This window comes from Nyctereutes procyonoides, unplaced genomic scaffold (assembly GCF_905146905.1).
Source record: "Nyctereutes procyonoides isolate TBG_1078 unplaced genomic scaffold, NYPRO_anot_genome, whole genome shotgun sequence".
Classification (NCBI taxonomy): domain Eukaryota; kingdom Metazoa; phylum Chordata; class Mammalia; order Carnivora; family Canidae; genus Nyctereutes; species Nyctereutes procyonoides.
The window spans coordinates 6,946,879-6,968,569 of NW_026575031.1; the positions used below are offsets into that span (position 1 = coordinate 6,946,879).

Below are 21,691 nucleotides of genomic sequence, written 5' to 3' on the forward strand. Positions count from 1 at the left end.
CGGAGGGAGAAGCAGGCTCCATGCAGAGAGCCTGACGTGGGACTCGATCCAGAATCTCCAGGATCGAGCCCTAGGCTGCAGGCGGTGCTAAACCACTGTGCCACCGGGGCTGCCCTATTTGTCTGTTGATAGACACTTAGGTTGCTGCTTTTTTTTTTTTTTCTTTTAGATTTATTTATTTATTTATTTGAGAGCACGCACTCAAGTGCAGGGAGGGGCAGAAGGAGAGAGAGAAAGAGCCTGTACACACAAGTGAGGGGAGGGGTAGAGGGAGAGAGAGAGCGCACACAAGTGGGGGGGCGGGAAGCAGAGGGAGAGGCAAAAGCAGACCCCCGGCTGTGAAGGGAGCCCAACAAGGGGCTCAATCCCAGGACCCTGGGGTCAGACCCAAGCCAAAAGCAATCATTTAACTGAGTGAGCCACCCAGACACCCCAACACTTAGGTTGCTTCTGTATCTTACCTATTGTAAACAATGCTGCAATAAACATAAGTGTGTATATATCTTTTTGAGTTAATGTTTTTGTTTCCTTTGGGTAAATACCCAGTAGTGGAATTACTGGATTATACGGTATTTCTATGTTTAATTTTGAAAAAAAAATTTTAATTTTATTAAGTTTTGTTTTATGGTCTAGGATATGGTCTGTCATTGATAAATATTCCATGGACACTTGATGTATTTTCTGTTGCTTAGGGGTGGAATGTTTTTTTAAATGTTATTTAGGTCAATTTGATGGGTAGTCTCTTCTGGTCTTCTGTTTCCTTGCTGATTTTCTGTGTACTTATTCTATCAGTTACTGAGGGAGGAATTTTCAAGTCCCATTTATTATGAATTTGTCTATTTCTTCTTTAAGTCCCTTTTGTTTCGCTTTATATATTTTGAAGTTCTGAAGCATACACATTTAGAATTGATCCTTATCATTATATAATGTCATCTTTATCCCTGTTCATAAACATTTGAAATCTTCTAGGTCTGATATTAATACAGCCACTCTGGCTTTCTTTTGTGTATATGATATATCTTTTTCCCTTTTTTAAAAAAAATTTTTAAACGGTTTTAGAGTTGTGTGACCATCACCACGATCTAATTTGGGAGCATATTTAACACCCAAAATGAACCCCATATTCATTAGCAGTCATTCCTACTCACCCACTTCCAGGCAACCACTTATCTACTTTCTCTTTCTAGATTTGCCTATTCTGGGCTTTGCACATAAATGGAATCCTACCTTATGTGGTCTTTTGTGACTGACTTCTTTCACTTAGCATACTGTTTCGAAGGTTCATTCAAGTATGTTCATCATTGATGAATATAGTTGTGTCATATATTAGTGTTTCATTCCTTTCTGTTGCTCAATAATATGCCATTCTATGGATATGCCACATTTTGTTTATCTATTCATCAATTAATGAGCACTTAGGTTGTGCCCATTTTTTGGCTATTGTGAAATAAAGCTGCTGCAAACATTCATGATACAGGCTTTTGTATGGATTTTCTTTCATTTTTATCCTGTCTATGTCTTCATATTTAAAGTGAGTTTCTTATACACAGCAAATAGTTGGATCTTGTTTTTTCCTCAGCTCTCACAGTATCTGTTTTTAAATGGTGTATTTAGAACATTTACTTTAATTATTGATTGTCCTGGATTTAGATCTGTTATTTTATAATTTATTTTCTTTTTTTTTTCCTAATTTATTTTCAATTTGTTCTTTATCTTTTGTTTCTCTGTTGTCCCTTTCCTGCCTTCTTTTGGATTTTCTGAATATTCTATAGTAATTCATTTTAATTTAATTTAATTTATTGGCTTTTTTTATCTGTTACTATTTTTTTTAGTTGTTGCCTAGGGCATATTATAAACAGACCTGACCTTTCACAGTCTACTTAGAGTTGATATTTCACCACTTTGAGTAAAATATAGAAGCTTTATAACCATATAGATCCCTTGATCTTCCCTATTTTTTTGGTATACTTGTGATATGTATTACATATACATACATTGAAAACCACACCAGATAATGTTGTTATAAATCAGCCTTACATATTTTTTTTTTCAGCCTTACATATTTTAGAGAACTTTGAAGGAAAATGGTCTCCTCCATTTCTCCTCTAGTATAATTTCCCTTGAACCTAAAGAGGTTTGTTTAGCCATTCATTTAGAGGGAGTGTACGGCTAATAAATTCCCTTGTTTTTTTCTTTATCCAAGAATTTTTTCATTTCATCCTCATTCCTGAAAGATATTTTAACTGGATGTAGAATCCTGGGTCAGTGGTTCTTTTCTTTCAGTGCTTTAAAGATGTTGTTGCACTGTCTTCTGGAATCATGATTTCTGTGAGAATGGTTCCTTCCTTCTCTGTATGTAATGTGTTGATTTTCTCTGGGTGCAGTTAACATTTTTTTCTTTAACATTGATATTCAGAAGTTTTTTATGATGTGCCTAGGTATGATTACCTTTGCATTTAAGCCATTTGCTTAAATGAGCAAAAGGATTACTGAGCTTTTTGAATATGTAAATTTATACCTTTCACAAAATTTGAGATGTTTTCAGCCATTAATTTCTGCACTTTTATCTCTTTTTTCTGGGACTTGAGTTACACATATGTTGGACCTTTTGATATTGTTCCATAGGTCCCTGAAGCTCCTTTTTATTCTTTTGTTTTTGTATTAAATTTTTTAACCTTTCTTCTTTCTGTTCTTCAGAGTAGCTAGTTTTGTTGATTTGTCTTCAGGTTAATTTACTTTTTCCTTAGCCATCTCTATTCTGATGGTGAGTTCATCCAGTAAATTTTTTATTTCAGATAATGTGTTTTTCAGGTCTGTTTTCCATTTGATTCTTTCTTATAGTTTTTGTGTCTCTGCTGAGAACTTCTTTCTATTCATTTCACATATTTTTACCTTTATCTCTTGGAGTGTCATTATAATACCTACTTTTAAATCTCTGTCTGAAAATTCCCAATACCTAGGTCATCTTGATATTGATATGTGTTGATTACCTTTTTCTTTGAGAACTGATGATGTTCTCCTGGTTCTTTGTCTGTCATGTAATTTTGGATTATATCCTGGACATTTATCCTGATACTATGTTATTAGACTCTGAGTTCTGTTGGTTGATATTCTCTAGGGAATGTTGATATTTTTGTCTTAGTAGGCAACTGACCTTCAGATATCACAAGTTCTTTCTCATGTGGATAGTGGTTCCAACAGCAGTTCAGTTTTCAAGACCTTTGGGTCTATCCCATGTGTAGGCTGCTCAAGGGTTAGTCTAGGACTTGGGCAATAGTTTATATCATAGTTTAGTTCTCAAAGCCTTTTCTGTGCTGCTTTGGACCTGCCCTCTGAGTGCATAGCTTAGGAGTGAGTCCAGGACTTGTGCCAATTCATGTAGAGAAGTAGGAGATCCCCTTCTTCAGCTCATCTTCTCCAGTATCTCTCCCACATTCATTGGCTCTCAGAGTCCCCTTTTCCCAGTACTTTGGCCAGAAAGATGAGGTTTTAGCCTCCCACACCATCATTGCAACAATTTAAAACCACAAGAGAAAAGAGAAGAAAAAAAAAACAGGAAACAACCCTGTGTGGGTTGTTTCTTCAAGTTTGACTCCTCTCTACAGTCCACTTGCTTTTGTTTACTTTTCAGAGGCCTCAGTTGCTTTTTTTGTATTTTGTTTAGAGTTTTTCATTTTACCCAGTGAAAAAGAGGCTATCGTGGGCTTGCTCCGTCTTGGCTAGCACTTGCAGTTTATTCTGGTTTTTTACCCTTTTGATAATATGTGAAGCTTTGGTAGCAGCACAGGAAGTTTAATCTTTAAACTCTTACCAGCTTTGCTAAAGTAAAATGTCATGTGGGATACAGCTTCATTTCATATGGTTTGGGAAAAAATGATATGAGGGTGAGCAACATGCATAGAGAGAACAAGAGACACAGTAATAAAATAGATATGGCAAGACATTAACAGTTGGTGAATCTAGGTGAAAAATATACGGGTGCTCATTTACTCTTTCAATTATTTTGTAAGTTTAAAAAATTGATGGGAAACTCTAATCTTAATAAATTCTTAGTCACCCTGATCTGATCCTCAGATCAGCCTAGTGGTGCTCTTCAGACTATGCTAATTGGTCAAACTTAGACTTTTAAGGAAGAAGAGTCATCCTATTCCAAACTTTCTCTGATGTCAAGGTAGCTTTCTTTATTCCTGAGAGAATAAACACTTTCTTTGGGCTATTTCTCTATATTTCCTCTACCTTGTTTTAACAAATTAGAAATTTTGTTTCTAGTGAGTAGTGTTCATCTCCCCAAAAGTTGATTGTCCTTTCTTTTACTGTTAGACAATTCCAAGCTCGAGTGTCCCGGCAAACTGTGTTGGCACTTGAGAAAGAAGAGGAGGAGGAAGTTTCTGGACCTTCTGTACCCCAGAGAAGCACACTGGCTGAACTAAAAAGCAAAGGGAAAAAGACAGCAAGAGCTCCAATCAGCCGTGTAGGAGATGCTCTCAAGGGTAAGTTTGTTAAGTGTTATTATGGGAAGCTCTTAGTCTCAGGTGGTAGGCAAATTATGTAGAGATATGTATAAATATATACTGTCCTAGTTTTCTGAATACTAGGTAGCAAAAAGAAAGAAGTCTTCAGAGAGCTGAGGTTACAGTATGCAGTAAAAGCAAAAGATGTCAGCAATTTTGTGTCTTAATTAAGAAAAGTTTAATATATAGGAAACATCAAGAGTTTCTGAGTTTGAGTTGTTAGTCGAAAGAAGATATGCAATAATATAGCTTCATATTGTCAAAGTAAAGCTTACATGTACCAAAGCCTGAGAGAATATATTAATGTGATCTTCAGCTTTTTGGTGTCAGAAATTAGACTCTGTATACCTAAAGATGATCAATGATATGCAATTTTTTAAAATTTCTTTTTAAATTTACTATGTTTAGGGAAGTTTTAGGTTCAGAGCAAGATTGAACAGAAAGTACAGAGAGCAATAAGCTTTTACTAACTATATTTATAGCAGTTAGACATACAAACCAGAATTTTAAACAATTTCTTATTCCTTTTATGTTATCAACTTACCAGTATTCAAAATGTTGGGCAGCCCGGGTGGCTCAGCGGTTTAGCACCACCTTCAGCCCAGGGTGTGATCCTGGAGACCTGGGATTGAGTCCCACATCGGGCTCCCTGCGTGGAGCCTGCTTCTCCCTCTGCCTCTGATTTTTATTTATTTAAATAAATAAAAATCTTAAAAAAAAAAAAAAACACAAAATGTTACTTGCAGATCCTAGAATTAGGGTATAAAGAGCATATAGACCTAAAGAATATTTCATCTAAATCATAATGAAGCTTGATTGTAGTAAGGAGCCCTACTACAGAGAACACCCCTAATAAATGAACTGATCTGTCTTCTTTAGATTCAGCACATTTCAGCTGATTTCCATTAAAAGAAAAATTTTAAATTGACAAATGAAGATTTAGGTTAGTGTAGTCTCTGAGAAAGCTAGACAATGGTAGAATGATGACTGAAGGAAGATGTAGAACATTTTTTTTAACATCTATAAATAAAAGATTGGAGGTGAGGGAAAGGAGGGAGAGTATAAGTAACAGAATGGATTAAAAAGTTACTAATTTGATTCATGTGAGGTTTTTAAACTATTACTTAAAAAAAATCTCTGTTTCTATGGTAGTATGAGTAATTTCCTTGATTTTAGGAAAAGTTAGATATACCTTATCTGGCATCTCAGTTGATAATTAAAGATTTTTTTTTTAAGATTTTATTTATTTATTCATGAGAGACACAGAGAGAGAGAGGCAGAGATACAGGGCAGAGGGAGAAGCAGGCTCTATGTGGGAAGCCCAATGTAGGACTTGATCTCAGGACTCTGGGAATCACACCCTGAGCCAAAGGCAGATGCCAACCGCTGAGCCACCCAGGCATCCTGATAATTACAGATTTTACATAAAGTTTTAATATTTTTCTCCTAGCTTCAAACCAGAACAGAAGACTCCAAAATCCAGTTCCTCAACAGATGCAAAGTAATTCCAGAATTACTATTTTTGATGAAAATGCTGATGAGGCTTCTGGAGCAGAGTTGTTTAAGCCTACAGTTCAGCCATGGATAGCACCCCCTGTGTCCAGAGCCAAAGAAAATGAGCTGCAGGCAGGCCCTTGGAACACAGGCAGGCCTTTGGAATACCGGGTAAGGACTCTTAGATGCAGTCTTCTTGCCGACTTAACAAAGACTTCAGATTTAGAGTAGAGGAGTATTTTTAGTATCTCTTTTCATTCTTCCTGAATGATTAGGCATGGTCTTCATAGATTGTGTCAGAATATATAACTGTGGTAATTTTCATTTTCTTCTTCATTGCCAGCCTCATGGTGGTACACCTTCTGTGACCACTGTACCCTCTCTGCTTCCCAGTTTTACTCCATATGTTGAAGAAACTGCACAACAGCCAGTTATGTGAGTTTGATTTCCTGATATTCTGAGGTGGGAATTATTAAGAGTATGCAAAGACACCTATCCTGGTTCCCAAAGGCATTTTCTTCTTTATGGGAATGAAAGTAACCAAATTGTGGTTTTTTAATGTCTGTGTTCTTTAGAGTATGTTAGGGCTGAAAGACCATTTGGTAATATTCCTATTAAGGCATAAACTTCATAGGTTTATATTTACATTGCTATAGTCAAAGATAATCACTTTGATTTGAGTGAGATGTCTACCTTTATTATTATTATTTTTTTTAAGATTTTATTTATTTGAGAGAGAGATACAGAGAGCACAAGAGAGAGAGCATGAGCAGTAGGGGAGGGGCAGAGGGAGAAGGAGAAGCAGACTCCCTGGTGAGCAGGGAGCCTGATGTGGAGCTGGCTGCCAGGACCCCAGGACCATGACCTGAGCCAAAGGCAGATGCTTAACAGACGGAGCCACCCAGGTACCCTGTTCTACCTTTGTTATTGACAATAATTAGAAATTATGATAGTTTTTCCTCTTACACTGCTCTTTCCTTCTGGATGTCTTTTTCTTCCTAATCCTCAGTATTTCTTTTATAAGAAAAAGAATGATAGGTGATACTTAGATCATCAGGCAGTGTGAGATTTAGTCTAATACATAGCAGTGCAGAGCATATAAACTAGGGTCAGATTCTGTGTCCTAGTGCCAGAGTTTTCTCATAACTAACCTATAACCCCTCATCACTATATGCTAGGTACTATGGGAATGCAAAAATAAGATTTGTAGCAAAAAATTCTGCCTAACAAAAGCTCAATACAAGGGAGGCTATTATTAAGAAAATTCAAGGAGAGGTACCTGGCTAGTATCAGGGTCATGAGATCAGCTGAGCACAGTGTACTTGAGATTCTTCCTCTCCCTCTGCCCCTCTCCACAATGCTCTCTTTCTCTCTCAAACAAATGAATAAATCTTTTAAAAACACGGAAAGAAAAGAAGAAAATCCTATGAACCTCTATAAGGGATTACCTGAAGAAATTGATAGCACACATTTGTGGATGTTTATTTTTTTAATGTTTCAAATCACTTGTAGATTCAACTCTGTCAAAATAAATATGGTATAGAAAATGTTGAATTTTATTTTTATTTAAAGTCTTCTTCAGGGCATCTAGGTGGCTCAGTTAGTTAAGCACCTGCCTTCTGCTCAGGTCATGATCCTGGGGTCCTGAGATCGAGCCCTGCATCAGGCTCCCTGCTCAACAGGGAGTTTGCTTCTCCTTCTCCCTCCCCCTGTTAATGCTCTCTCTCCTCTCATTCTGTCTCTCAAATAAATTAATTCTTTAAAAAAATAAAGTCTTCTTCATGACTGTCTTATTTGACCTCTCTGCAACATTTTTCTTTAGTTTATATTTTTCCTTTTTGTTTTTTTTAAGATTTTGTTTATTTTTGAGAGTGAGAGAGATAGCCAGAGAGAGCTGAAGCAGAGGGGAGAGGGAATAGCAGGCTCCCTATTGAGCAGGGAGCCTGACGTGGCTCTCGATTCCAGGACCCCAGGGTCATGACCTGAACGGAAGGCAGATGCTTAACTGACTGAGCCACCCAGGCATGCCTTGTTTGCCAGGAGCTCTTCATAGGTTAAGATAATGAGCTAAAATCTGTAATAAGAGTTGCAGATTTTTCCCACTAATTTGTTACTTGATTTTGATCTTGTTTAGTGGTAACCATTACAAATATATTTCTTATTCTTATATAGATTTAACAGTTTTCTTTATGATTTCTGTGTCTCCATTGTTCTTTGCTGGGATTAATACAACCTGCCTAATCTTTCTACTTCTAGTATTATTTATCCCTTTCATTCTTTATGCTGTCACAAGTCTACATTGCAAATCTCATTGTTTCATTTTCCTGATCAGAATTCCTTGACAGCTCCGTGTAACCTTTGGGATAAAACCAAAACTCCTTAAGTTATAAAACCGTTCTTTATTTGGCCTCTGCTAACGTCTCCAATTTCCTCCCCTGCATATAGTCAAACCAGACCGTTTGCAAGTTCCTGAACTTATCAAGAGCAGGGGATCCCTGGGTGGCGCAGTGGTTTGGCGCCTGCCTTTGGCCCAGGGCGCGATCCTGGAGACCCGGGATAGAGTCCCACATCGGGCTCCCGGTGCATGGAGCCTGCTTCTCCCTCTGCCTGTGTCTCTGCCTCTCTCTCTCTCTCTCTCTCTGTGACTATCATAAATAAATAAAAATTAAAAAAAAAAAAGAGCAGCTACCCTTTGGATGTTTGGGTTGTTTTTACTTTCTGGCTAATTTTGAATAACGCTTCTGTGAATGGGTTTGGGTTTTTTGGGGTTTTTTTTGTTTTGTTTTGTTTTTTGGTGGACATATGTTTTCATTTCCTATGGGTATATACCTAGGAAGGGAATTGCTGAGTCATTAAGTAACTCCATGTTTAACATTTTCAGGAACTGTCACACTGTTTTCCACAGAGACTGCACCATTTTCCAGTCCCAATTTGCCATAATGAATGAGGGCTCCAGTTTTTCTACATCCTCACCAACACTTATTATTATTCACTTTCTTTTGGTTTTGGTTTTTTGGTTATTGCCATCCTAGTGGGTGTGAGGTGGTATCTCATTATGGTTTGGGTTTGCCTTTTTTTAATGATGAATGATATTGAACATCTTTTCATGGGCTTATTGGCCATTTGTATGTCTTTGGAGAATTGTCTATTCAAATCTTTTGCCTGTTTTTCAATTGGATTATTTGTCTATTTTTTAAAAGATTTTATTTGTTTATTTGAGAGAGAGTGTGAGCATGAGTGGAGAGAGAGGCAGAGGGAGGAAGAAGGAGAAAATTTCAAGTGGATTCTGTGCTGACATCTGAGGCTGTCACAGGGCTTGATCCCATGACCCTGAGATCACAACCTTAGCTGAAATCGAGTCGGTTGCCCAATCCACTGAGCCACCCAGGCACCCCTATCTTTTTATTTTTGAGTTGTAAGAATTTATATATTCTGAGTACAAGTTCCTTATCAGATATATGATTTGCAGATTTTTTCCCATTCTGTCAGTTGTCTTTTTACTTTCTTTGTTTTTCTTTTCACTTTCTTGATGTTGTCTTTTGAACCCCAAAAGGTTTAAAAATTTTGATGAAGTGCAATTTATATATATTTTTTCTTTTGTTTCTTATATTTTTGGTGTTATATCCAAGAAGGCTTTGCCTAACCCAAGATCATGAAGATTTACTCCTGTGTTCTCTTCTGAAAGCTTTATAGTTCTAGCTCTTAGCTCTTACATTTATGTCTGTGATCCATTCTTAGCTCATGTTTTGTGTATGACATAAGGAAGGAGTCCAACTTCATTCTTCTGCATGTGGATATCTAGTTGTTGGGAAAAACTTCTTTCCTCTTAGATGATCTTGATACTCCTTTTTCTTTCTTTATTTTTTTTTCAGAGAGGGAATGGGGACAGGCAGAGCAAGAGAGAGAGAATCTCAAGCAGGCCTGTGCCCAATGCAGAGCCTGATGTGGGCCCCAGTCTCACAACCCCAAGATCATGACCTGAGCCAAAATCAAGAATCAGACACTTAACTGACTAAGCCACCAGGTGCCCCAAATGGTCTTGGTATTCTTGTTAAAAATCAACTGACCACCATAATGTATGCATTTAACTTTGAGACTTTTCTTTTCTCTTGATCTATATGTATATCCTTATGCCATATCCTTGATTACTGTAGATTTGTTGCAACTTTTGAAATCTAGAAGTTTGAGTCTCCCATCTTGTTGGTTCTTCTTTTTAAAGATTGTTTTGACCATTCTGGTCCCTATGCAATTCCATCTGAATTTTAGGATCATCTTGGTAATTTCTGCAAAATAACCAGCTAGGATTGTTACAGATTGTGCTCTGAATTTGTTGATCAATTGAATGAATAATGCCATCTCTGATCCATGGACATAGAATATCTTTTATTTGTATCTTCTTTAATTTCTTTCAACAGTGTTTCAGTTTTCAGAATACAAGTTTTGCACTTAAAAAAAATGAGATATCATTTTTAAGCTATTTTAGGTTTATAGAAAAATTGTACAGAAAGTACAGAGCATTCCCATATACTTCCTCCTCCCCAACCCTGTATACAGTTCTCCCTATTAACATCTTGCATCAATGTGGTTCATTTGTTGTAATTGATATACCAATATTGATACGTTATTAACCCATGTTCATAATTTACATTAGGGTTTTACAGTTCTATCGGTTTTTCATGTGTCCATCATTACAGTGTCACGAAAAATAGTTTCAGTGCCCTAAAACTTTCTTCTATTCCACCTGTTCCTTTATCCTTTCCTCGAATCCCTGGCAACCACCGATCTTTATATTGTCTTTAGAGTTCTACCTTCTCCAGAAGTCCTATCGTTAGAAATAAACAGTAAGCAAGCTTTTCAGACTAGCTTTTCTTAGTAATATGCATTCAAGGTTTCTTTGTGTCTTTTTGTGGCTTGATAGCTCATTTATTTTTAGTACTGAATGATATTTCATTGTGTAGATGTTTATTTATGGGTGAACATCTTGGTTGCTTCCAGTTTTGGCAATTATGAATAAAGTTGCTATAAACACTTGTGTACAGGGCTTTATGTGGACATAAGTTTTCAACTTATATAGCTGGATTTTAGTGTAAAACTAAGTTTAGCTTTGTGAGAAAGTGCCAAACTCTATTCCAAGGTGGCTGTACCATTTTGCATTCATTCATTCCTCCACATCCTTTTTTTTTTTTTTTTTTAATTTATTTATGATAGTCACACAGAGAGAGAGAGAGAGAGGCAGAGACACAGGCAGAGGGAGAAGCAGGCTCCATGCACCGGGAGCCCGACGTGGGATTCGATCCCGAGTCTCCAGGATCGCGCCCCAGGCCAAAGGCAGGCGCTAAACCACTGCGCCACCCGGGGATCCCATACCTCCACATCCTTGTCAACATTTGGTTGTCAATATTTTAGATTTTAACATTCTAATAGTTGTGTGGTGGTATCTCCTTGTTTTAATTTGTAATTTCTTGATAACATATGATATTGAGTATCTTTTATATGCTTATTTGCCTTCTGTATATCTTCTTTGGTGTCTGTCCATACTTCTTTTTCAAAACTTTATTTTGAAGTACTTGATTCTTTTTGGTGCTACTGTAGATAGAAATGTTTTCCTAATTTCCTTTTCAGATTATTCATTTCAAGTGTATCAAATACAATTGATTTTTATATATTGATTTCCTATTGTACTTCTTCGGTGAACTATTAGCCCTAATAGTTTTTATAGATTCTTAGGATTTTCTATATATAAGATCATGTTATCTGCAAATAGAGTTCTTTTCCCACCTGGATGGTGTTTGTTTCTTCTTTAATTTATGCTTTATTTCTTTTTTTTTCCTAATTGCCCTGGCTGGAAATTCCGGTACAGTTTTGAATAGAAGTGGCAAGAATGGACATTCTTATCTTGTTCCTGATCTTAGGAGAGAAACATTCAGTCTTTCATCATTAAGTATAATGTTTGTGTGGCATTTTTGTAGATATCCTTTATCAGGCTGAACAAGTTGAAGAAGCCTTTTAAGTATGTAGATGCTTGAACCCTATCATTAAAGGTTCTGATTTAGTGGATCTGGGGTAGTGACCAAATGTCTTTTTTTTTAATTTTATATATTTGTTTTTCTATTTATTTTTATTTATTTTTTATTTGTTTGTTTAGAGAGAATACGAGTAGGCAGCGAGGCAGAGGTAGAGAGAGAGAGAGAGAGAGAATCTCAAGCAGACTCCACACTGAGTGTGGAGCCAGATGTGGGTCTCCATCTCAGGATCCTGAGATCATGACCTGAGCTGAAATCAAGAATCAGATGCTTAACTGAATAAACCAGGTGCCCTGGGACCAGATATCTTGAGTTGTAAAAAGGCACATAAGAAAATACAAGATAGGGGCTCCTGGGTGGCTCAGTTGGTTAAGCATCTGCCTTTGGCTCAGGTCACGATCCCAGAGTCCTGGGGTCAAGCCTCCCTGCTCAGCAGGAAGCCCAATACTCCTCCCTCTGCTGCTCCTCATGCTTGTGCTCTCTCTCTCTCTCTCTCTGCCAAATAAAGAAATAAATAAAATTTAAAAAAATAATAATAGAAAAGATACATAAGTGATTCTGTCCATAGCCAGGATTGAGAATATCTGCCTTATTTTGGTTGAAGTACTTCATGCTTCACTCTTTTCAAACCTGTATTATCACTCTCACTCTTTCCCCTCAGCTGAGAACCTTGAACTTTACATCATCAGCTCCTCACTCTAATTGTTTTTAGTGATAAATAGTAGAAAATGGGCTGTATTACATAGGTTAATTTTCATATACTAGGTTTGATTAACATGATATTCAGATTTATTACACCTATAAGGAATATAAGCTATATGATAACCCTAACTTATGGCTAATTTCCTTCCTCATCATAACAGAGTAGTACTCAGAACATAATTATTGATAATCCATGTAAATTATTTTTTAGCCTCTTTTCTCAATCTTTTTTTTTGAAATAAATTATACATAGTCTTTTTTTTAAATTATACATAGTCTTAATAGTCACATTGTCCCTGTGTTCTGTCAAAACATGTAAGAAATAACTCATTTGACCCATATAATGAATAATAGTTATTTTGCTTCTTTAGGACACCATGTAAAATTGAACCTAGTATAAACCATATTCTAAGCACTAGAAAGCCTGGAAAGGAAGAAGGAGATCTCCTGCAAAGAGTTCAGAGCCATCAGCAAGAGTCTCAGGAGAAGAAAGAGAAGATGATGTATTGTAAGGAGAAGATTTATGCAGGAGTGGGGGAGTTCTCCTTTGAAGAGATCCGGGCTGAAGTTTTCCGGAAGAAATTAAAAGCGCAAAGGGAAGGTAATGTGTATTGATCTAGTTCATAGCAAAATTTCTTGGGAATTGTAATCTTCATCACTACCCATTATTTTCTCAAGCATTCCCTCCATTTCAGTGAAGCAGCTCTGATCATGGTCACCAGAAACAACCTTTTTGCCAAATCTAGTGGCCATTTATTAGTCTGGATCTTTTTTGACGTCTTGGCTTCGTTTGACACCATTGATGAAATACTTGTTTGTGAAATGCTTCTCTTGGCTTTTTCCTTGGTGTGTATTCCCTCTCAGTCTCCTTCAATGCTATTTTCATCAAAGACCTCTTCCTGAGGCCCAGGATAGAGTCCTGGAATATTCCAATTATCTTTTCTTTCTACAACTATCAGTAGGTAATGGATTAAATACTGTTTACAAGCTGAGAACACTCAAATTTGTATCTCTATTTCTGACATTTCACCTGAACTCCAGGCTAATATTCAGTTACCTGTATCTATTGGCTATTCCAATAGATGTTTTAAACTCAACATAGCCAGAACAGATTCACTGATTTCTGCCAAAAGCCACACCCTAACACATACACATACCACAGGCCTCCCCATTTCAGTGAAAGGGAACACCATGCACCCAGTTGGTTTAAGCCAAAAAAAAAAAAACGATGAAATCACCTATGATCTCTCTTTCTGTACCATTCCCCTACATCTAATGAATAAGCCTATCAACTGTACTACAAAAAAAATTCCCAAATCTTTCATTTATCACCATTCTTATTATTAATCCAAACCGCGATCTTTTAGGTAGACTACTACAGTTAGACTTTCTGCTTTCAGTCTGGCCTTATCAGTCCATTTTACTGATAGCAGATGATTTTTTTTTTTTTTTTTTTTTAGCAGATGATCTTTATAAAAAGTCCAAGTCCTATCATTACTTTACTTAAAATTCTTCAAAGTTTTCTCATTGTCTTACCATGCAGTACAAACTCTTATCCATACATGACTCGGCTCCTGCCTAATTCTCCAACCTCATCTTTTACTTTTCTCCCTCTTACTATTCTATAATCATGCTAGCCTTCTCTGGAATCCTTTAACACAGTGATCTTATTCCTGCATTAAGGCCTTTGCACCAACTTTGGCCTAGAATCTTTCCCCAGATCTTTTTTTTTTAAGATTTTATTTTATTTTATTATTTTATTATTTTATTTATTTTATTTTATTTTATTTTATTTTATTTTATATTATATTATATTATATTATATTATATTATATTATATTATATTTATTGACTGACTGACTGACTGACAGAGAGAGAGAGGCAGAGACCTAGGCAGAGGGAGAAGCAGGCTCCCTACAGGAAGCCCAATGTGGGACTCAATCCCAGGATTCCAGGAACATGCCCTGAGCCGAAGGCAGACGCTCAACCACTGAGCCACCCACGTGTCCTATTTCCCCAGATCTTTATATGACTGGCTTCTTGTCATTCAGGTTACAGCTTTATGAACCTCACTCTCTTAAAATGATCTTCCCTGCTTACTGGTCTTTAGTAGCTCCTGACCTCCATCCTACTCAGTCACACCTTCTTATATCACCTATTTTATTTTATTTTATTTTTAACAGTGATTTTCTTAACTTTTTTTTTTTAAGATTTTATTTATTTATTCATGAGAGACCCAGAAAGAGAAAGAGGTGGAGACACAGGCAGAGGGAGGAGCAGGCTCCATGCAGGGACCCTGACGTGGGACTTGATCCCGGGTCTCCAGGATCTTGCCCTGGACTGAAGGTGGCACTAAACCACTGGGCCACCGGGACTGCCCTGATTTTCTTATTAATTTGTGTGTGTGTGTGTGTGTGTGTGTGTGTGTGTGTGTGTCCCAAATTGAATGTTAGTGTCACATGACCAAGGACTTTGTATTATGTACCACTGAAACGTAAATGCTTTGAATTGTGCATTGAACATCATAGATATTCTGGTTCTTATTGACTAAATAAATAAAAGAATAGAGGCCTAGAGCTCAAGCAGAGGACTTTGCTTCGTTTATATTATTCTCATCTGTAATATTAGCATGTTTGTTGAGGCCATGGGCTGCAAAGACAGTTTTTGACAGAATAAATTGCTATGAGGAGTAATGCATCAGCCAACCTTACCATTTCTAGCTGAGCTACTGACCAGTGCAGAGAAGAGAGCAGAAATGCAGAAACAGATTGAAGAGATGGAGAAGAAGCTAAAAGAAATTCAAACTACTCAGCGAGAAAGAATGGGTGATAAGGTAATTTCTCCTCTTTTTAAATTTTTTTAATTTAAAAATTAAATTTAAATTTAATTTAAAATTAAAGGAAAAAATTTTTTAAAGAGAGATTTTATTTATTTATTCATGAAAGACACAGAGAGAGGCAGAGACACGGGCAGAGGGAGAAGCAGGCTCCCTGCAGGGAGCCCGATGTGGGACTCGATCCCAGGACCCCAGGATCACACCCTAAGCACATGCCACCCAGGCGCCCCTCTCCTTTTTTTAAAAGATGTGTTTATTTATTTTAGAGAGAGCATGCACAATCAGGGAGAGGGGCGGAGGGTGAAGGAGAAGAGAAACAGACTCCTCACTGAGCACAGAGCCCATATAGGGCTCAATCTCACAACCCTGAGACCATGACCTGAGCTAAAACCAAGAGTCAGACGTTTAACCAACTGCACCAGCCAGGAGCCCCTATTTCTCTTTTTTTAATACAGGAAACTACACTTACTGAAACAAATTTAAACAATATAAAAGCATAGAGGATAAAAGTCCTCCAAAATCCCGTTCAGATTTCTGGTAGTTTCATAGCTATTAGCAACAAAGTCCAACAGGAAAGTAGTTTAACAGGTGACCTTTTTGTGCCCAAGATTGCGAATCTGAGAAACCACCAAGGAGCCTACACCGATGCAAACACACGACGGTTTATTTACAAGCTCGAACTTGGGTCCAAGTATACCCGACACAGCGGAGCAGGGACTTGGACCCTGAAACTAAGAGGGGTAGCAGCTTTATAGGGGCCAGTGGCCAATGGGATATGCAGAAAGTTGCACAGTCATGTCATCCACAGGCAGGTGGCCGATTGAATTACATTTTACCCTAAAGTATCCTATTGAACTGACCTATCACTGAGCCGATTTCTGATTAGGGTGTGCCCTGAGGCTTGACTAGGGCAGGGCAGCGCCCTAAGCAATAAGCAGGTCGGCACAAGGCGGGTGCAGCACAAAATGGAGTTAGTCCTGCTCTGCTTGTCCAGGGGTAGGGGATTTTTGTTAAATTTCCTGGGTCCCACAACCTCAATTGGAACTTGTCTCACTAGAAGTGATGTAATTTATTGACTTCTTAGGCTCTAAGCTATTGTTTTGTAACTTCTGGATTTCAGCTTTTTATTCTAGTCATGTTCCATTGAAATGGGGTTACCCAAAGAAATTGGTATATGCTTGGCACTGCTCCATTGAATACAACAGAAACTAGTAATGTAAATTATTGAATAGATATTTTATATGGTTTTATGTGATTAGTATCTAGGGGAAGAGTATGATAAATGTAATTTTAAAACTAAAGCTTGAAAATAGAATTTTCTAGATATAAGAGACACATCGATTTTATTTATTTAATGCAAATAGCAAGAAGAGAAGATGCCTACAAAGGAGACAGCTGAACTACAAATTGCCTCGGAGTCTCAGGAAATACCAGGAATGGCCCTATCCAGTTCTGTTTTTCCAGTAAACTCTTGTGCCAGGTAGGACCACAGTGGTAGAAGAGATGATGCTTATGGAAGGGCATTTAGAACCAACCTTTGACTCTAGTGATTTGAAGTCTTTTATTAATATCAAGACAATGTTTGCAAGTTTCTGTCACAACACAAGCTCTGATGCTAATGAGGGAAGACTTTTTTCCATTTAAAAAATACATGTTTCTTATAGAAACAATCAAATATAATTTTTAAATTAAAAAAAAATTTTTTTTTAAGTAGGCTCCACACCCAACATGGAGCCAACACGGGCTTGAACTCATGACCCTGAGATCAAGACCTGAGCTGAGATCAAGAGTTGGTTGGATGCTTAACTGACTGAGCCATCCAGGCATCCTTCAAACGTAATTTTTTATTATTTATTTTTATTTTTATTTTTTTTAAAGATTTCATTTATATATTCATGAGAAACACACACAGAGAGAGAGAGAGAGAGGCAGAGACACAGGCAGAGGGAGAAGCAGGCTCCATGCAGGGAGCCTGATGTGGGACTCAATCCCGGGACTTCAGGATCATGTCCTGGGCCGACGGCAGGCGCCAAACCACTGAGCCACCCAGGGATCCCAAATATATTTTTTTAAAGAGAAAACCACCCATGTCTACAACCAAGAGATTATTGCTATTAACATAAGTATATCCTTATGTGTTCTATTTTTTGTCTTATTTGATAAAAATGAGAGTTTACCATCTTGTAATCTGCTTATATTGTTAATATTATAACATCTATTATCAAGTATACTTCTATAACAATTTTAATGGGGGATCCCTGGGTGGCGCAGCGGATTGGCGCCTGCCTTTGGCCCAGGGCGCGATCCTGGGGACCCGCGATCGAATCCCACATCGGGCTCCCGGTGCATGGAGCCTGCTTCTCCCTCTGCCTATGTCTCTGCCTCTCTCCCTCTCTCTGTGACTATCATAAATAAATTAAAAAAAAAAAAAACAATTTTAATGACTGAAATTCTATTTTCTTAAAGAATTTGGATCAACAGTATTAGAATATTTTCTTTTTCTTTTTTTTGTTAAAGATTTATTTATTTATTTATTTATTTACTTACTTACTTACTTACTTACTTATTTATGAGATAGCAAGAGGGAGCACAAGCAGTGGGGAGAGGGAGAAACAGGCTCTAGATTCAGGGCTTGATCCCAGGACCCTGAGATCATGACCTGAGCCAAAGGCAGACACTTAACCAACTGAGCTACTCAGGCACCTCTGTACTAGATAGAGTATTTTCTTCTTCTTTTTTTTTTTTTTAAAGATTTTATTTATTTATTTATTCATGAGAGACACAGAGAGAGAGGCAGAGACACAGGCAGAGGGAGAAGCAGGCTCCATGCAGGCAGCCCAATGCAGGACTTGATCCCAGGACTCCAGGATCATGCCCTGGGCCGAAGGCAGGCGCGCCAAACCGCTGAGCCACCGAGGCATCCCTGAGTATTTTCTTTATCTTAGAGTGAAGATTATATTTAATGAAAAAACATCTTGGACTTTTAAGAAATTCTTTTTGTGGGTACTTAGGACATATTCTAAAATAAGTTTCTTTCTAGGGAGACTTCACTTGCAGAAAACATTTGGCAAGAACAACCTCATTCTAAAGGTGAGCTGTATTTGGCAATGTCATGAAAAACTTACCAAACAAACACATTATATAATATGTGGTAAATATTTTTCTTAATTAATGTAAAGGTAGTTACAAGAAGACAAAGGAGAACTAAGATAATACTGTGTCTTTGAATCATGGAATTCAGTTATAAGCATATGATTTGAGATAGGAGAGACATTTAAAAGAGTGTTTTTTGTTTTTGTAAGATTCCTCAGTGCTTTAAAATGTTTAATTTAAATGAAAATTTAAATTTATATTAACTACCAAATATTATCTTCCACCTTAGTGGTGTATACCGAGCTAAACCTATTACTAGTATCCAGTAGCTAAAAAAATGTTTTTTTGGAAAAAAATGTTTAAAACTAAAGCTATATATACTCAAATTTTTTCTCTCTTCACTTAAAAATATGTTAAAAGTGCTAAAAACATGAATATCTACCTATTAATAGTTTAAAATAAATTAAATAGAATCTGATTAAACATCTAACTCTAACCACCAATTTATAGAAAGTACAAAGCCTGGAGGAACAAGTTAAACAACACAGGAGGATGTAATTGGCAAAAATTCCAGCATTATGGGGCAAACAACCCAGTTTCTTCAATAGAAAACTAAAACAACAAACCCTATAGAATCTAAATGGTTTAGGAGGTATTTCTACCAGTCACAGTATATGAATCTGTATTTCCAATTCAAACTTGCTAAATAATATTGGTAAAAGGTGAATCTTGTAATTGATATGTGATATTCAGAAATTATTAATCCTATAGGTATGGTTATGTTTTGAAGATTATGCTTTTTTGAAAAATCCTCTCTTTTATAAATACATACTGAAATATTTACAAATGAAATGATGTGTCTTAGATTTGCTTTAAAATAATTCGAAGTTGGGTTGGGTTTGAAAGTAGTGATAGTGGTGGGGAATAAAGATGAAACACAATCATCCATGTTTAGATAACTGATATTAAATGATCTCTACTGTTATATCTTTGAAATTGTTCATTATAAAAAACCGGTTACCTTTCTGCTTCCAAACAGTACAAAATACTAAATGATATCTTAAAGAATAGGCATTTACTCTTAAAAGCATAAATCTGTTCTCTTTTTTTACAGGTCCCAGTATGCCTTTCTACATTTTTGATGAGTTTCTTCTTTCAGAAAAAGAAAATACCAGGTTTGAAGTTTTGTTTTGATACAAAAGTCTTCTATTACTGTAAATGAGGATGCATTAAGGGTTACTGTTATCTATGTGAACAGAAAAATAAATTGTTAAATGGGATATGTTTTTTTGCAGTCCTCCTGCAGCTCCCCCACAGGTCTTAGCCCAAAGAAGACCCTTTGCAGTTCTCAAAACTTCAGAAAGCATCAACTCCAATGAGGATGTATCTCCAGATGTTTGTGTAAGAAACAGTATTCCTAAGTTAATATAAGCAGACTAGTGAATTGTTTCATTCAATTCTCACAAAGTTAGGGTTAAACTAAAATCACTAGCTTAAAATTTAAACACTTGAAAAGATGCTTAATGTCATTAGTCAGAGCATGGAAAGATACTACGTCACGTACACTGTGATAGCTATAATCAAAGAAAATAACAAGTGTTGATGAGAATGTAGAGAAATGAGGACCCTCATACAATGCTGGTAGGAATATAAAATTGTGCAGCCACTTTGGAAAACAGCTTGGTAGTTCCTCAAAATGTTCAACATTGAGTTACCATTTATCTCTGACCTAGCAATTATCTCCAAGGTATATATCCAAGATAATTAAAAACATGTTTAAATTTTAAAAATTGTACATGAATGTTCATAGCAACATTATTTATAATAGCTAAAATATACTAGCAAATATGCTATAATTTCACTTGTTATAAAACCTTATTTATTTATGTATTTATGTATTTACTTATTAAGTAGGCTCCATACCTAACATGGAGCTTGAACTCAAGACCCCAAGGTCAAGAGTCATGTGCTCCACCAGCTGAGCCAGCAGATGGCTCTAAAACCCTTTTTAAGTGTATGCACTTAAGTGTGTGCATATAACCTACCAGGTAATATGTGTATGGTAACAACAGTTGCCTCTGGGGAGTAGTAATTGGTGTAGAGATGGGGGTCAAGTATGGGAGGGAGACTTTTTCACAATATAACCTTTTCAACCAGGTGACTTTTTAAACCATATACATGTATTACTTTGAATGACAAAGGGGGCCACCTGGGTGGCTTATTTGGTTAAGCATCTTTTTTTTTTTTTTTTTAAGATTTATTTATTTATTTATTCAGAGAGAGTGAAAGAGAGGCAGAGACACAGGCAGAGAGAGAAGCAGGCTCCATGCAGGGAGCCCGACGCGGGACTCGATCCTGGGTCTTCAGGATCACACCCCAGGCTGCAGGCGGCGCTAAACCGCTGCGCCACTGGGGCTGCCCTGGTTAAGCATCTGACTCTTAGTTTGGACTGAGGTCATGATCTCAGGGTCCTGGGGTCCAGCCCTGTCTCAGGCTCCACACCCATTAGGGAGTCTGCTTGAGATTTTCCCTCTCCCTCTGCACTTCCCCTGCTCCCGCACTCCCTCACTCACTCACTCTAAATCAATCAATCAATCAATCAATCAATCTTTGAAAGGCAAAGAAATATTTTAAATATTTTCCTTTTTTTAACTTTATACTTTGTATTCCATATTTTCTACTGTGACCATGAATTATCTTTAAGAAATAAAATAAAAATTCAACATGTGGCATAGAAGAAGACTTAAAAGCTAGGAGGATAGCAGATTATCAGACCATTTTTCTAGGCTAAAGCCAGAAGAAAAATAGTATTATTCCTCTAACTCTTAGATTAAATTGGATAGGGGAAGAAACATTGTCCAATATTTTTCCTTTGTGTGGAGAATCCTCACAGTGTTTTGTTTTTTTATAACATACAGTCTGCTGTTTTCTTGATACAAAACCTTTTTCTGGGACGCCTGGGTGGCTCAGTGGTTGGGCATCTGCCTTCCACCCAGAGAGTGATCTGCAGTCGTGGGATCAAGTCCCACATC

General features: G+C 37.0%; 1 protein-coding gene across 2 annotated transcripts in view; it reads left to right on the top strand.

Moving 5' to 3' along the window:
* BUB1B (BUB1 mitotic checkpoint serine/threonine kinase B) overlaps window positions 1-21,691 on the top strand; it is a 48,429-nt gene that overhangs the window by 13,358 nt on the left and 13,380 nt on the right. For both annotated transcript variants that reach the window (XM_055316885.1, XM_055316886.1), the window contains exons 6-14: window positions 4,321-4,490; window positions 5,962-6,176; window positions 6,349-6,440; window positions 13,102-13,331; window positions 15,451-15,563; window positions 16,931-17,046; window positions 18,607-18,656; window positions 19,774-19,834; window positions 19,955-20,060. In XM_055316885.1, the coding sequence (XP_055172860.1) occupies window positions 4,321-4,490; window positions 5,962-6,176; window positions 6,349-6,440; window positions 13,102-13,331; window positions 15,451-15,563; window positions 16,931-17,046; window positions 18,607-18,656; window positions 19,774-19,834; window positions 19,955-20,060 (1,153 nt within the window). The remainder of the gene's footprint in view (window positions 1-4,320; window positions 4,491-5,961; window positions 6,177-6,348; window positions 6,441-13,101; window positions 13,332-15,450; window positions 15,564-16,930; window positions 17,047-18,606; window positions 18,657-19,773; window positions 19,835-19,954; window positions 20,061-21,691) is intronic.